Source organism: Notamacropus eugenii, chromosome 4, assembly GCF_028372415.1.
Source record: "Notamacropus eugenii isolate mMacEug1 chromosome 4, mMacEug1.pri_v2, whole genome shotgun sequence".
Taxonomy (NCBI): domain Eukaryota; kingdom Metazoa; phylum Chordata; class Mammalia; order Diprotodontia; family Macropodidae; genus Notamacropus; species Notamacropus eugenii.
This window is the reverse complement of record NC_092875.1, coordinates 77,581,523-77,597,619: the sequence shown is the minus strand read 5'-3', so window position 1 is coordinate 77,597,619 and position 16,097 is coordinate 77,581,523. Positions and strand designations below refer to the sequence as shown.

The window sequence follows — 16,097 nt, the reverse complement described above, 5'->3', positions numbered from 1 at the left end:
ATTCATTCATTTAATATAAATTCATTAGTTGCCTACTATGTGAAAGGCAGTATAATAATTATTTACATTTATATGGTGCGTCACAGTGCTCATCTGTGTATAATATATACAATATACATGCATATACATACATACATATATGTATGCTATAAATGAGGATCACCAGCCACTATCAGTGGGGATCACCAGGCACTATGGTAATCACCAGGCACTATAAATCTCATCTCTCTGGCTAGATTTACTGTTAGCACCTCCCTGATTAAATTTATTGTAAGTTTTTGAAAGTAGAGCCCATGTCATATATCTTTGTATTGTCCACAACACCTGATCCAGAATATGTATCTGGCCAATATTTGTTGACTAAACCTGTTCTCATCCCTATAGTACTGACTAAAGAAACTGCTTATGGAGGTATCATCAGTCCTAATGTCTCAGCTGTATTTTGCCAAAGAACCTCCAATCCCATCTCTCCTTTCTTTCTCGATGTCTCCCTGAGTACTCCTACTACTACTATTTCACAGAATCACAAAACCTCAGATTTGGAAGGGATTCCAGAAACCCCAAAGTTTAACCCAAACCTGGATGATAATTTCTTCTATATACTTTGTTAAGTCCTTTAGTGAGAACTAACTACCTCCCAAGGCAGCCTACTCCAATTTTTTTTTAAACTCTGAAAGTTAAAAACATTTTAAACTATTAGAAAATTTTTCCTTATGTGGAGCTAGAATCTATATCTTTGCAATTTCCGGTTCTGACTTCTGGAGCCAAGAAAAATACATCACCCTTCTTCCACATGACAGCCCTTCTAATACTTGAAGGGAGTTATTGTGGCCCTGTTAAGTCTTGTCCTGCCCAAGTACATCATCCTCAGTTCACCTAGAATATTATCACATGGTCTGGTAGAATGGTTTCCCTCCTCTGGAAAGACTATAGTTTAACAATATCCTTCCTAAAACATGGAGTGTCCACCTTATCAAGATACAGCTCAAAAGGTCTATACACCTCCCTTGCTCTGGATCCTATACCTTTCCAAATATAGCCTAAGATCTTCTTTAACATCAGGGATCCAAAGAATGAAAAGCTTTCTTGTTTCTGAGGGGCTGGTGGAAGGGGAAGGTACTATGGGGAAAAGCACTAGATTCTCCTGAACCCTCCATCATCCCAAGCATGCCTCTTGTGAGAGAGAAAAACTCACCCACTGAGGCCATGTCAGCCAGCTGATCCTCAGCTTCTTCAGGGTTGAGCAGGTCTGTCTTACTTTTCTTGATGGTGGCTCTCCGCAGAGCTCCAACAATAGGAACATGGCAAGAGAAAAAGACATTACCCTTGTTGTCCCAGCCTTGGCACTCTCTGAATGTTCTTAGAAATTGATCTTCATGAAGTTTGAGATTGGGTAAATAGGGAACTTTGTTAGGGAAATGGTTTCTGCCCTGTTCCCTCTAGCACTTTGGCTGGGGAACTAAAGAAAGTACTGGAGAGACTCATCTAAGCATTTGGAAGCAGACCCAGAAGTGAGTTACAGAATTATGGATACTCTGGGTTGAAAGGGACCTTAGGGACAAGCTAGATTAACCTCTGCCTGAATATAACTTCCTTATAAAACCCCTGACAGACAGTCTCTTTTGCTCAAAGACCATTGGTAATGGGAACTCCCTATCTCCATGGCAGCCCATTCCATTTTTACAAATTCCAGTTGTTAGGAAGCTGTTCCTTATATTGAGCTGAAATTTGCCTTCTAGATGCTTCTTCTCTTCTGGGACCCAGTTGCACAATTCAAACATGGTGAAGTTTAATATAATGACAAACAACCTTTGGAGAGAGTCATTTAGACTGCCACATGAGTTACTTTGGTTTTCATTTGCCAATAGCATATTCTACGAACTCTTCTTTATAACTGACTGATACACAGCCTTTGTTCTCGACTCTACCTTTTAGCTAATAGAGTCTCCAATGAAAAGTAGCTTTGTTGTCAGTTCTGAATAAGAAGTTCCCAAATAAGAAACTTGATTGGGTGGAATCTCCCACAGTAGAACTCAAAGTGCATAGGTCATGTAGGGTCAGACCCAGAGTTCTGTATTTACAATGCTGCCCCATTTGTCTTTCACGAATCAGCCTTAGGAGGTAGGTTCCCATTCTTCTCCATCCCCACAAGCTAACTCCTGTGATTATTAGATAATTCTAGGCATGGCTCCCTGAGCGTCTCCTAAAATGACTCTTGGCCAGAAGCAGCCCACCTTGGAAGCCCCTACTGCCTAGTGTTTCCCTAGCATGTCCTCTATCACATATCATGTCAAGCTCAGAGGAGTTACCATCAAAGGGGTGTCTCTGCTCGCCGTCTGTTTCATCTTCTGCTAGTATCACTTCTTCTGAGGGAAAAGAAGAGCAAATTAACCTCCTGCAGTCAGACAGATGGAACTTCCCCCTCGCAGGGCCAGGACCCACGCTTGGCCTGGAATCACATCCCAGATGGCCTGGGAAGATTTCAGACCAAGTCAGAGTGGGTTCTCTTGGGGAATAAAGTTTCCAGGGAATAAATACTGCTGTCCTGGAACAAGCACTAAGGAACTTCCACAGAGTCCCCTTTTGGCTTTTGAAAGAATGACACAAAGGATTTTTTTTCCCCTACATGAGTTAGTCTCCAGAGTTCTTTTACTATGGGAATAAGAGCCTGGCCAGCCAAAGCATGACCAGTTGATTCCCATAGTCAAATCAAGTCAACAAGCATGTACTAAGGGGTTTTTACTAAGTGCCAGGCACTGTGCTAAACACTAGGGAAGCAAAGAATAGTAAAAAACAGAGTCCCTTACAGAGCTTGGAGACAAAAGAGGAAGACAACAGACAAATAGTTTTGTACAAATAAGCTATCTACAGGATAGATTGGAGATAATCTTAGAGGGGAGGCAAGAACATTAAGGGCGGTCAGGAAAGACTTCTTGCAGAAGGTGGATTTTAGCTAGGATTTGAAAGAAGTCACAGAAACCAGGAAGCAGAGATGAGAAGGCAGGGCATTCCAGGTATAGGAGAGAGGAAGTGAAGATGCCTGGTGTCAGGAAATGGCGCATATTGTGTGAGCAACCATAAGGAAGCAAATGCCCCTAAATGGGGAGGGGCGTAAGGTGTAAGAACACTGGAAAGGCAGGAAGGGGCCAGGTTATATAAAGGGTTCATAAAGTCAAACAGAGGGTTTTATATTTGATTTGATAGGGAGTCACCGGAGTTTATTCAGTGTGTGTGTGTGTGTGTGTGTGTGTGTGTGTGTGTGTGTGTGTGTGTGTGTGTGTGTGTGTGTGTGTGTGTGTAGCATGGTCAAATCTGCACTTTAGGAAGATCATGTTGACAGCTGGCTAAATGATGGAATGGAGGGCAGAAAGAGCTGAGGCGGGCAGACCCACTGCCAGGCTACTGTGATAGTCCAGATGTCAGGTGATGGCAGCTTGTACTAAGGTGGTGGCAGAGCTGAAGGAGTGAAGGGGGTCTATGCAAGAGATGTTTAGAAGGTAGCATTAATAGGACTTGGCAACACATGATCATAGTCATAAAAATGATAGATAACATTTATATAGCACTTACTATGTGCTATGCATTGCTCTAAGCTTTTTCCAATTATTATCTCATTTGAAGAATTGGATATGGTGATTGAAAGAGAGTAAGGAGTCAAAGATGACACCCACATTGTGATCTGGATAACTGGGAAGATGATGGTACCCTTGGCAGTAACCGGGAAGCCTGGAAGGGGGGAAAGGTTTAGAGTAGAGTGGTCTTGAAGCCACATGTGGCCCTCTAGTAAGTGCAACCCTTGGACTGAATCCAAACTTTGCAGAATAAATTCCCTTAATCAAGGATTTGTTCTGTAGAACTTTGACAAAGTCAAAAGGCCGTACCCAAGGACCTAGAAGGCCACTTGTGACCTCAAGGTCACAAGTTTCCCACCTCTGACTTAGAAGAAAAGATAGTGAGGTAAGTTTTGGACTAGGAGTTAAAGATGTCTACAGGGCATCTAGTTGGAGATATTCGCCAGGCAGCTAAGACTTGAAAATGGGGGTCAGCAGAGAAATTAGTGCTGGGTAAGTAGAACTGAATATCATTAGCAAAAAGATGATAACTGAATCCAATGGATCTGATGGGATCACAAAGCCAAATATGATAGAGGATTAGAGAGGGAGAAGAGGGCCCATCATAGAACCTTGGACTATACCCATAATGGGCATGTCCTGGAGGAAGATCTAGCAAGGAAGACTGAAGAGTGTTTTTACAAGTGGGAGAAGAACCAGGAGAGGAGCAGCGTTGTGAAGACCTAGAAAGAAGATGGTATACACAGTATCAAAGGCTGAAGAGCAGTCAAGAAGGATGAAGACTGAGGAAAGGTCATCAGATTTGATAAATTAAAAGGTCATTGGTAACACTGAGGAGAGTATATTTTAGTTGAATAATGAAGTCAGAAGAACTGCAGATAGTTAAGAGAGCAGGAAGAAAAGAAATAGCAGTATCCATTGTAGATGACTTTCTCAAAGAGTGTAGCCATGAAAGAAAGGAGAGATATGGGGCAATAGCTCATAGGGATGGATGGATCAGGTGTGAGTTGTGTTTTTTAATGATGAGGGAAACATGCTATTGTTGTAGGCATACACAGCAGGGAAACAGCCAGTGGACAGGAAAAGACTGAAGGTTAGTCGGAGTGGAGATGATAGAGGGGGAAGCCTGTTGGAGAAGATGAAACGGCATGGGATCATTCATGCATGTAGAAGGGTTAGCCTTGGCTAGGAGAAGGGTTACCTCTTCATGTAAGAGGAGGTGAAGGAGGCGATAGTGGGGGAAGACCCTTGAGTATTTCAAGATGAGGAGGAGGGGGAAAGAGGAAGCTCTAGGCAAATGGCCTCATCTTTTTTTTTTTTTTCAGTGAAACATGAGGTAAAATTCTCAGCTGAGAGGGTTGGGGGTGGGTGGGAGTGAGCACCATGGGAAGTTTGAGGAGAGATGAAAACGTTGGAAAATCTGCCACAGTGAGTGAGACAGTGAATCAATTTGGGAGACATAAAAGAATTGCCTTGAAATAGTGAGGGCCCAGTTGTGATTACATAACATTAAGGTGTAGTGGATTCAGTCAATATGGTTTTGTGATTTCAACCAACTTCATTCAGCAGATGTGAATAGAAGTAGAGGCAGCAAATAGTGGGGTAAGTCCATGGCTGGGGTTGGGCAGGGAAAGATTTAGGATGAGATTAAGGGCCAAGGGATTGAAAAGTATAGTGTAGAATTGAACTAGTCCACAAAAGAGTCAAGATGGGGAAGGGAGGAGAGAATAGCCAGTGATGATCGGGTGATGACCAGGGAAAGAATTGAGGGGTTGGGGGACTGAAGGTCATGGTGAAAATGAAGATGAGCTTAGAGGGTTGTAAGGCAGGAGAAAAGAAAGAATAATGGATGATTATGATCAGATAAAGAAATATCAAAAATGCATCATTTAATAGACTGACAGATCTCTCAGAGCCAGTTTTGTCTTTTCTTCCTGTCCAGTACTCCCTTGTTCCTCCTCTGGTCAAGGGTGTCTGCCTATCCTTCTTCTCTGAGGTCCTGGTGTTAACTTAGAGAGGCTCAGACCTAGTCTGCCTGGTCACCCTGCAGCCACAGCGTGCCCCATGTGCCAGGAGGTAAAGGCCTCACCTGCTTTGGAGATCCATTCCATGTAGCCATTGAGCTCCCTTTCTATCTGCTGCTGCCGTCTGAGTTTCAGAAAAGCTCGCCGATTCTCAACCCGCTCTCTTTCCTTGGCAAACTCCCTGCAAAGCACAAAGTCCTGGGGTCCATTGTCTGGCTTAACACAGGTTGTAGGGCAGCCCTGTTCTATCTGGCTGTGTGGGCATGGAGGTGGGAGTGACAGCCCTGACTAAAGAGGATAGGTCAGCACAGGGTTTGCTTACATCTGGGGGTATAGGTCAGGGATACCACTGCCCTTGAGCCTGGGGTACTGAAGGAAGGGAGAGAGGCCGTTCTCTCCTCCAGTTTATTCCTCTTCTGACAACATGGGTGGGGACTTGGAATCTGTGGTAGAGAAATGAAGAGGCAGGGACAGAGTGGACTTACCCGGACAGCACACCCAGCACAAGGTTCAGCATAAAAAATGAGCCAATGATGATGAGGGGAATGAAGTACAACCAGTTCCAGGTGTTCCCTGAGGCGTCATTGCTCTGTAGCAGGAGGGAAAAGAAAAGCAAAACACTGAGTGAGACTCTAGGGCAGTTGGTGGTGGGGTGGGAGTGGAGGGCCACAGCTCTTTACCTCCCAGAAGACTGGGGCTTCTTTAACCTGTAAGTGGGAGTAACAAAGGATAGGTCCAACCCACAGGAAAAACCCCAGCAGGCAGCTAACAGCCCTTCAGACAGTCCCACAGGGAAAAGCTTCTCTTAGAATACTGGGGCACATGATTAATCTGGGAATACAGGACGGCCAGGAGTAGTTAGGACGGAGCAAAGAGTGGTGAAATAAATGACATGCCCTAAATTCAAATGGTGACGTCCTGGATGAACTGAGAAATTAGCTCCCTTTCCCTGAGCCCTCACATTCATTCACCTTGCTCTATACCCCTACATGGGGCCACACAGTAGGGGAGCCAGAAACCTGTGAATTCACTCCTTCAGGCCCATTGTCCTCAACTACAACCTAAAGTAAGGCCAGCAAGGAAAAAACCAAAGACAGAAGAAGAACGAAGAAGTGATTCATGAGCTTCCTTCCAAATCAGGAAGTCTGTGATTTCTATGGAGTTTCATTCTCCAAGCCAAAGAACATACATTGTGAAGGGTGATATAAAAGAGAGGGGTGTATGTAGGCAAATGAAATAGAAAGAAGGGGGGAGAGGAAAAGGGGATGGGAAGGAGAGAGAAGAGGAAAGGAAAGTAGAAGAGAGAAGGGGAGAAGGAGGGGAGGAGAGAGGAGAGGAGTACACAGACATAAGCCAGAGAAACGGGGAGGGTATTTTGGATACATGTGCAATTCAGGGAAAAGTGGTAGAAGATGAAAGCTAGCTAATCTAAAGTGTCCCATCTTTGTCTCATACAACTTAATTGGAAAAAGTCAGGCCCTGAGTAATCTTATGGAGATTTTGCAACCGTAACTGGTAAAGGAGAGGGATTTTCCCCATGCAATGGGTGGATGACATTTTCTCATTCTCTTGCTCAGACCTATGAACAGAAAAGGATTGAGAAGCCTTCAGCAGTATGGTCTCCCCAACCCCATCACCATTATAATTCCTGTAGGGGATTATCTAGACATAAACTCAGGACCTCTGATCAAGCCAGTGAAAGGAGTTAGGAGCCAAGCGACATCCCTTCCCTCACAAAAGACCCCATGTGTCAATATCTTCTGGTGGAAAGACATGCGTGGGAAGTGGGATCCAAACAAGTGTAAATAAAAGGTTAGGCTGGGTTGGAACCCTGGACTTCTTGTGAGCACCAAAATATAAGGGGTTGAGATGGAAGATGGGAGCCAAGCCAGTCACCCCTTCTTTGGGGTCCGTATCAATTTCTCCTTATTACAGGATCAAGAAACAATTGACAGGAAATGTCAGCAAGTGGACTTGCCTCCTGTACCTCTGGTCTTTTCTGATGGTGACATATGTTCTTCCTGTACCAATGTGGCAAGAAGGTCAGAGGCACCCTTGAATGCCTCAGTCTTGTCTGTCTGCCCTGGGCTCAGGATCTAGGCAGGATCACTCACATGTTAAACTTCCTCAGAGAAGACCCTGAGACCCTCTTTCCCAGTTTACCCATCAGAGTAGCCACTGTAGCCCTAGGAGAAGGGCTACATAGATGGCAGGATATTAGTGTAATGGAATATTATGGGGCTGTAAAGTGATAAATATGTATTTGTGTGATTAATAGTCTGTGGACAGTTATTAAGTTTATAAGTAGTTTAAAAAAAAAAAGACAGATACCAGATAGCTCAAACAGCCACAGCCTCTGCCTCTGAGAGGCTGCCTTGGGCTACATCTCATCTGACACACTTTGAGACAGGAAGTCTTGGAGACCCTGCAGGATGTGAAACAGGACTCAGGACCAAGAAAGCCACCACCTCCAGTGGGTATACACTTACCCCTCTTGTTAACAGAGGGAATATTGTCCCAAACAAGCCAGACCAGTCCCAGGGAATGCACTGGGCCCTGCTTCAAGCCTTTTCCTGTGAAAGAACTAAAGCTTCATTGCCTGATATGTATAAGGGGAAAGATGTACTGAGTGAGACTGGTGCTGGCAGAGAGAGGACAAAACAGGGCCGGAAGGGAACCAGAGCAGCCTTTGTACTTCTCCTCATCTGTCTACATGAACTGCTGAAGATTTCTTGTTCCTATTTCTCAGTGCTAAATTTAGTCCAAGGGAGCAAAGCACCCACATGGGCTAGATAGGAGGCGGAAATCTTCGGGCTGCTGTAATGAGAGCTGAGGAGGCTGAAGTGGAAATAGGAGAAGTAGGGCAGGGACAGGACCTGCCAGGGACAAATCTGAGAAGTAGCTAAGTCCCCCAGGAACACAGGCAGCACCACCATACCAGAGACCATTCATATCCTGCCTCCCTTAGAGTTTCTCTTATCAGATTGTTGAGAAAGCAAGGAAGGGGACAGGTTCCTGACCACACAGCCATCTATATGTTCTAAGGATTCCTGATCCGCTGAAGCCAGCAAGAGATCTTGGGGCCATTCAAGAAGGCCACCATATGGCAATTCACTCATCTGCTTTTTCCTTTCCCAGTCAATGTGATTCGATTTTATTCTCAGATTGGCCTTAGTTTCTCATCTGTACAAAATGATCATTAAAATAACTTCCAGCACTGATATTCTATGATTCTCTACAAAAGGTGCTCTTTCTCTTTTTAACCTGGTCTAATTATTCAATGCACCTATTAATCCTGCACAACCAGGAGAAGGTGAAGGAGGACAGGTTTTGATAGAGAAATCAGTTTTCCAAGGTGGTAGGAGTTTGAACGAAGGGAAAATATAAAAGGAAGTTCCCAAACAGAGAGAACCGTGCCCACCACAGATACGTAACAATTCATTAGCAAACACAGTTGCACAAATTTCCCCTCCAAGTTTTCTCCTCCTTTTATAATCCAGGTAATGGTTGGGTATATGACATAGGTTTTCACTGAGGCAGTTCTATGTAGATGGTTCCCGGAAACCAGGAAAGGTGCCAGCATGCTTACTGCCCACTGGAGTAGGAGTTGGGCATGCAAGTGCCCGTTGTCTGAATAGAGAATGACTGTGGAATTCAATGGAGCCATGCCCATTAAGATAATGGCCATTAACAATAACAAGCCATTATGACAATCCTTTAGAATCCTTAGGGTCCTTTCTTTCAAAGACTTGGTAAGTCTTTATAATCATCATTTCATTTTTCTTACACTCTCTTTATGAAGTAACCAGGAAAATGAATTCTCCCCATTTTATAGACAGAGAAATAAAAAAATTAAAGGAATCTAACTCGATCAGAGGAAACTAGCGATAAAGCTGGGAAAAGAACTCAAGTGTTCTGATATCTAGAGCACTGCTATGCCCACATATCCTTGTTGCTGTGGTGCTCATGTGGCTTATGGCAATTACATAAACTCATACATACCCCAAATATAACAATTAAATCTTTTCTCACAGTACTTTACAATATTTGGTGTGAGAAAAGATGCCAAGGCAACCCTAAAGTGTCTTTTGAATTGCCAAAAATTAAATTAAGTTCCATACAGCTTGAGTAAAAAGGATTGCCTCTTGATGTTGAAAATCTCCAAATACTCTTATTTGCAGATGATTCTGTACTGATTACAACAAATCCTAGAATCCTGCAAAGCTTTCTCAGTAGAATCTACAGCAATGTGAGAAAGATTGGTCCAATTTTCTGTACTGGAGAAACTAAGTGGATGAAAAATATATACCGTTTAGATTATGAAAATCAATCCATTGGTATGTACATCTTTAACAGGCATTACCCCTCAACAATGAGCTGGACCCAGAATTAGTAGGAAGAAGAGATCAGTCTGGATCCTGTCTGCTCACTCCTACAAAACCCATATCTTTAACACCTCACATTATCCCAGGGATGCTATATGGCTGCAGATCATAAAACATCACAAGAATTAAATCTACCAGTAGCCCAAAGGGTGGTGGAAAGTACAAGTAGGCTCTATCATGTTACTACTGAAAAGTTACATATAGGGAGAGGCATAAAATATATTAAGGAGCATATTTATGAACAGGTAAGGTAATAAGACGAGACAGTCATATAGTAAGAATGAGAGACAACAGATGGACAATCCAGGTAATACATACACATACACATATGGACATATATATATATACATTATATATACATATATGCATGTAGATGTATTTAGCACATTGCAGAGACCATCTAAGCAAGGGAGGCCATGAGAAAATATGACCAAGAGTTATACAGGATGAAAAGGTATGGTGGTGTTGTTATCTGTATCAATGAAAAGAATATCCTTGATGATGAAGTCAAGGATTTACCTAAGTTACAATAGCAATTGTACTCTTTACAATAATTCTAAGCCCAGAGCTATTACCACAATACTACTAGCTTCAGATCTATATGTTCTGGTGTGTTCTAATTCCTTGAAGATCAGTGATCCAAGCATTGTTTCCCCCACTCCCCTCCAAGAAGTCACCAGAATATTTGGCTAACTAAAAGATTCAATGTCCTGGTCATTCAGGAAGAAGGGTATAGTGTATAGAGTGCTGGACTTGGGATCAGGAGGACTCTTACACTTCTGACATTTAGTAGTTGTGTGGCCATGGATAAGTCATCCAACCTGAGTCTCAGTTTTCTCATCTGTAAAATGGGGATCCTAATAGTACCTACCTTCCAGGGTTGCTGTGAGGTTCAAATGCGGTAACAATTGTAAATCTCTTTGTAGCCTTGAAGGTATATTTGTCAGTTGCTATTGTGCGTGTGTTCCTCCTTCGTTGCCGAAGAAGACCATGCCATCAAAGAAATGATGACATGACTTGCACTTGACTTTGCTTTGAGTGAGAGGACTGTGCAGGTCACCAGCCTCACTTCTCCTCCAGAGCCATCTGAATCCAGTGACCAGATATTCATCAGGATGACTGGAGATGACCCAAAATGAGGCAGTTGGGGTTAAGTGACTTGCCCAAGGTCACACAGCTACTGAGTGTCAAGTGTCTGAGGTAAGAGTTGAACTCAGGTTCTCCTGACTCGTGCTCTATCCACTGCACCACCTAGCTGCCCCTCAGTTGCTATTATCGCTGTAATTATTACATATAGTACTTACATACATTGCATTACATTATACATAAGATTGTTAGTCGAACTAATAGCTTGAGATGAATCCAAACAAACATCACCAAAATGCAATAATATGGGTAAAAAGGTGACATGCATATGTTCGCTAGAAAATGTTATCATGCCATTAGGCAGATGTTGCTGTCAGTCGGCTAAGCATCAAACTGCTGACTTCTTAAATTCCTGATGGACACTATCAAGTGGCCACTGTTGGTGCTGGACTTGAAATGTAACCTCCATATACAGACGATGCACGTATCTATCAACATACAGGGGAAATCTGCAAGAGGGGTTTTGCCCATCTTTCACCCTCTAATTTCCTTCCTAGCACCTTCTGATTGCCTCTTTCCCCTTACTTCCTCCTCCTCTTCTGCCTTCTTGGAGCTTGCTGCTTGAGTTTATAGTACCCTCAGTGTCTGTGCTCTTCGACCTCTAGGTCCCCAGACCTAGCTTTTACCGAGTCCATAAACTTGGGTGGGAATTTTTTTTTACCTTTTTACTTTTGCTAGGCTCTAACTAAAATTTAGCATTTCCTCTCATTATGAACGTGGGCAGCAAACCACAGTAGTATTAAGCTTCTCCAGACTGTCAAAGGTGTCTGTGAACCAAAAAAGGTTAAGCATCCCTCTTTCATCTGCTTCCTGTTAACAATGCAAGCTTTGAAAGAAGAGTTGCTGTTTCTTTGACCTCCCACATATCAAGAGAGCATTAGCATAGAACGCTTTGCAAAGGTACGTATTAATTTAATATGGAAATCTCCATATTTGATGATGGGAGGAGTCGCTCTCAATTGCATCAAGGGATATTTCATTAAATATCCATAAATCTGGAAGGTCCTTTCCTTGTTTGTTAAGTGATTCTGGCTGATGAGCTTAGCACTCTATATTTACCTTTTGAGTGGGGACAGCCTAGAAAGAGGCAGTTCCAGCTTCACCCACACACCCACTGTCAATCTGCCTCACCCCTGCTTGCAAGGAACAAGTAGGGAGAGGGTCCCCTGAGGGAAGCTGAGTCAATCTTTGGTTTCTCTAGACACTGCCAAGTTGCTTGCTTTGGGCACATGTGGTGAGGGGGTTCCTGGAAAATGGGGACACCTGTCTGTCTAGAAACTATACTGTGCTACAGCAGATAAATCTCTCTAGCAGCCACCAAGAGGGAGGCTTTACCAGCGCCAGACCTGGTATGCCTCAGCCCTCAATCTCTCTATCCAATTTCCCTCCTCCCTTTCACTCCCACTTCCATCCCATCGAGGGGTTCCTCATCTCCATTCTTCTCACTCTGCTCCTTGCTCTGGCTCAGGAAGTCATTCCATAGGCCTCATTTCCCTAAGGACTGCTCAGAGCTTGGTCAGAGAATATGCATCATGTGGCAGCACTTACTCTGGGCATTCACCATCAGCAGACACATGCAAAATGCCCAGCACTCTCAGGCCATTTGGAAGATCTCTATGAAAATGAGAGGCAGTGAGATTCTTCTTTGAACTGAAGGCCCCCCTCAATTCTGCTTCCATCCCTGGGATCTGGGGCACAGGCAGTGTTTTCTTTTTCAAACAGAGTACCCAAGGTCCCCAGTAGTTAGTTGGGAGGAGACCTTATTACAAAAATATGCTTGTTCTGAAGGTACATGATTAAGAGAATGGGAAACTTTATGCAAGGGAAGAAGGAATGCAACTGAGCGCTGAATTCCTTGGTCCAGAATATCCATGGAGAGCCATCTCTGGTTGAATGGGTCTTTCCTTGACACTGTCACCTTGGGAGCCTTCTCTTGCAAAACCACCAGGACATTATCTTCCTCTATTACCTGGACTCCTGGATTCTCTGAATCTTTAACTGGGAGCATGCTTTCTGTCCACTGCTGTTGAATCCCTTTTCTCTCTAGTCATTAGTGATCTTCATAAGTATAATGGGCATCTGGCAAGGAGACAGTTTAGAGGGGCAGCTCGAGTGTCCTGTTTTATACATGGATCCTCATGTGCAGGGCCTCAGCCTTCCCAGGCCCACAAGAAGGTTTTTGTGTTGGCAGCTATCTCTCATAGGACTCCCACTCAGCGAAGAGGATTCTGCTTCTTACCTCAGCTGGGGTTCAAAGTAGAATATGTGTAAACCATTCCTTCCTGGAAGTGTAGAATTATTATCTCTTCCCTACCCACCCAAAATCTTCTTTCCTGGCCTTGTCCCACTTGGAATCCTAAGGACACTCTAGCAACAAAATCCAGAGTAACTGGCATCCCACTGAATTCCTACCCAACCGTCAAATCCAAACTCAGACGCCACCTTCCCTAGGATCCCTTCCCTGATTCCTCCCATTGGCAATGTTCTTTCCTCCCTCACAGCCCATATGCCATGTTGCTTTTGCCTCCATCACGAACTTGTCATATACTGTTTAGCCCTACTGTCATTGATGCATTCATCAGAGCTCTTCACTAGATTATAGGATCTATAAAGGCAAATCTTCATTTCTCTTGCACATAGTAGGTGCCTGAAAAAAGTTTGTTGAACAGATTTACTATTTTGTTCCTTGTGGTCTCTTGCACAAGTTAGGTGTTTAAAAATTTCTGAACTAATAGATCCTATTTCATTCAATTCAACAATTATTTATCAAGGGATTATAACTGTATGGCACTGTGCAAGATACTGGAATACAAAGATAAAATGTTCTAATCTGAGACAGTGGGGTGAAGTACTGAGCCTGGAGGCAGGATGACCTGAGTTCAAATCCAGTTTCAAACACTTACTAGCTTTGTGACCTTGGACAAGTTATTTAACCACTATCTGCCTCAGTTTCCTTAAATGTAAAAGAGAGATCACAATAGCATTTACCTCTCAGGGTTGTTGTGAGGAACAATAGAGAATATCTGTATAGTACTTAGCACAGTGCTTGGCACATAGTAGGTTCCGTTTTAGACACATCAAGCTTTGAGATGCTGAGTCAGAATCTAGGTGAAAATATCTACTGAGCTGTTGGTGATGGGGGGCTGAAGTTTAGGAGAGAAACTCAAGCTCAATATATAGATTGGGGAGTCATTTACATGGAGATTTTTGAACCCAAGGGACATGGTGTGTGAAGGCAAAGAGATAGGAAGTGGAGAAGCTCATGTAAGAAGAATGTTGATAGAGAAGAGAATCCTGGGGAGGGGAGAGAGATCTAGAACTGCAACTTAAGCCCCAGTAATTACCCTTTTCCCATCTTATCCTTCTGTTGACATCTCTTAAATTTTATTTTCAAATCTAGATCTTTTTCAAATGAACTGCTTTTTAGTTATGCCTCTTGTATCTTGTAGCTTCAGTGCTTAGTCTGGCATATACTTAATAAATGCATACTGACTGATTGAACTGACTTTTTGAACCATCCTTTACTCTGCATACCTATCCTACATACCTGTAATATAATAGGCTATCCCTCCTGCAGTTTACATAATGGGCAAATGGTCATTGACTCTAAGATTAGATCATAAGGTCCTTGAGGGCGGGGACTGTCTTTTGTCTTTCTTTGCAGCCTCAGAGTTTAGCACAATGCCTGGCACAGAGTAAGAGCTTAATAGCTGTATATGAGTGACCAATGACGAAAAAGTTTCTTCTCCACACTCAGTGATGCGTCCATTGCTTGCTGAACTTTAAAAATATTTTCCATATGTAAGTCATACCGTATTTGGTAAAAACCAAATACCTTCCAAGACTAAGTTGGGACTTTGATGCACTTATCCATTTAACAAAAAGAATGAGCTGGCCCTCTGGATAAATACTATTATAAGAAAGAAAGGAAGAAAGAAAGAAAGGAAAAAAGAAAGAAAGAAAAAAGAAAGGAAGGAAGGAAGGAACGAAGGAAGGAAGAAAAATAGAAAGGAAAGAAAGAAAGAAGGAAGGAAAAATAGAAAAATAGAAAGGAAAGAAAGAAGAAAAAGAAAAGACTCTCAATAAGAGATCCTGATAGCACTTATCCCAATAATCATTAAATAGTTCAATATCAACCTGAAAGAAGGTCTCCAGGGGAGTGCCCAGAGGGTCTGTGGTCGACCCTGCACTATTAAACCTTTTTATGAATTATTTGGATAAAGGTATAGTCTTATCAAATTTGCAGAAAATAGAAAGCTGAAATGGATAGCTAAAACCTTTGATATCAGAGCCAGGCTTCAAATGAATTCTGAGAGGGTTGAATCTAAAATGAAATATAATAGGATGAAGTGTGTGTGTGTGTGACACATGCACATATATATGATGTATGCAAAAACGTCAGTTTCACAAGTACATGATGAAGGCATGGCTAAGCATCAGTTTAGAAAAAGATCTGAGGATTTTATGATGAATTATAAATTCAATATGAATGAACTGTGACACAGTAGTAAAAAAAAGTCAATGCATTCTTGGGCTGCTTTCAGAGAGGCATAGCTTCTAGGAATCAGGTAGTTCTAGTGCCACTGTCCTGATCAGCCACCTCTGGAGCATCACATTCATTTCTGCCCATCACATCTTTGGAAGGATATAGATAAGTCGAAAAGCATTGAAAGGAGGACAGTCTCGTTGGTGAAGGGAGTCATTTTCATGTCATATGAGCATTAGTTGGAAAAAGTGGGAATGTGGAGGCTGGAGAAGGAAAGATTTGAGGGCCATGATGGTTGTCTCCAAGTTTTTGAAGGAACAGCAGGTTGAATATGCAAAGAGACTATTTAAGTTTGATACAAGGAAATCCTTTCCAATGATCAGAGCTATCCCAAAGTAGCATAAGCTGCCTCAGAAGGTAGTGGGCTCCCCCTCAATATGGAGACAAAGGCTATGTGGCATTAGTCCTTGAACCCAAAGAGAGC

General features: G+C 42.8%; 1 protein-coding gene across 1 annotated transcript in view; it reads right to left on the bottom strand.

The window, feature by feature from the left end:
* CACNA1A (calcium voltage-gated channel subunit alpha1 A) overlaps positions 1-16,097 on the bottom strand; it is a 251,895-nt gene that overhangs the window by 105,765 nt on the left and 130,033 nt on the right. The window contains exons 7-10 of the mRNA XM_072602188.1: positions 6,082-6,185; positions 5,662-5,777; positions 2,310-2,366; positions 1,196-1,285 (exon numbers count right to left, since the gene is read on the bottom strand). Of these exons, the coding sequence (XP_072458289.1) occupies positions 1,196-1,285; positions 2,310-2,366; positions 5,662-5,777; positions 6,082-6,185 (367 nt within the window). The remainder of the gene's footprint in view (positions 1-1,195; positions 1,286-2,309; positions 2,367-5,661; positions 5,778-6,081; positions 6,186-16,097) is intronic.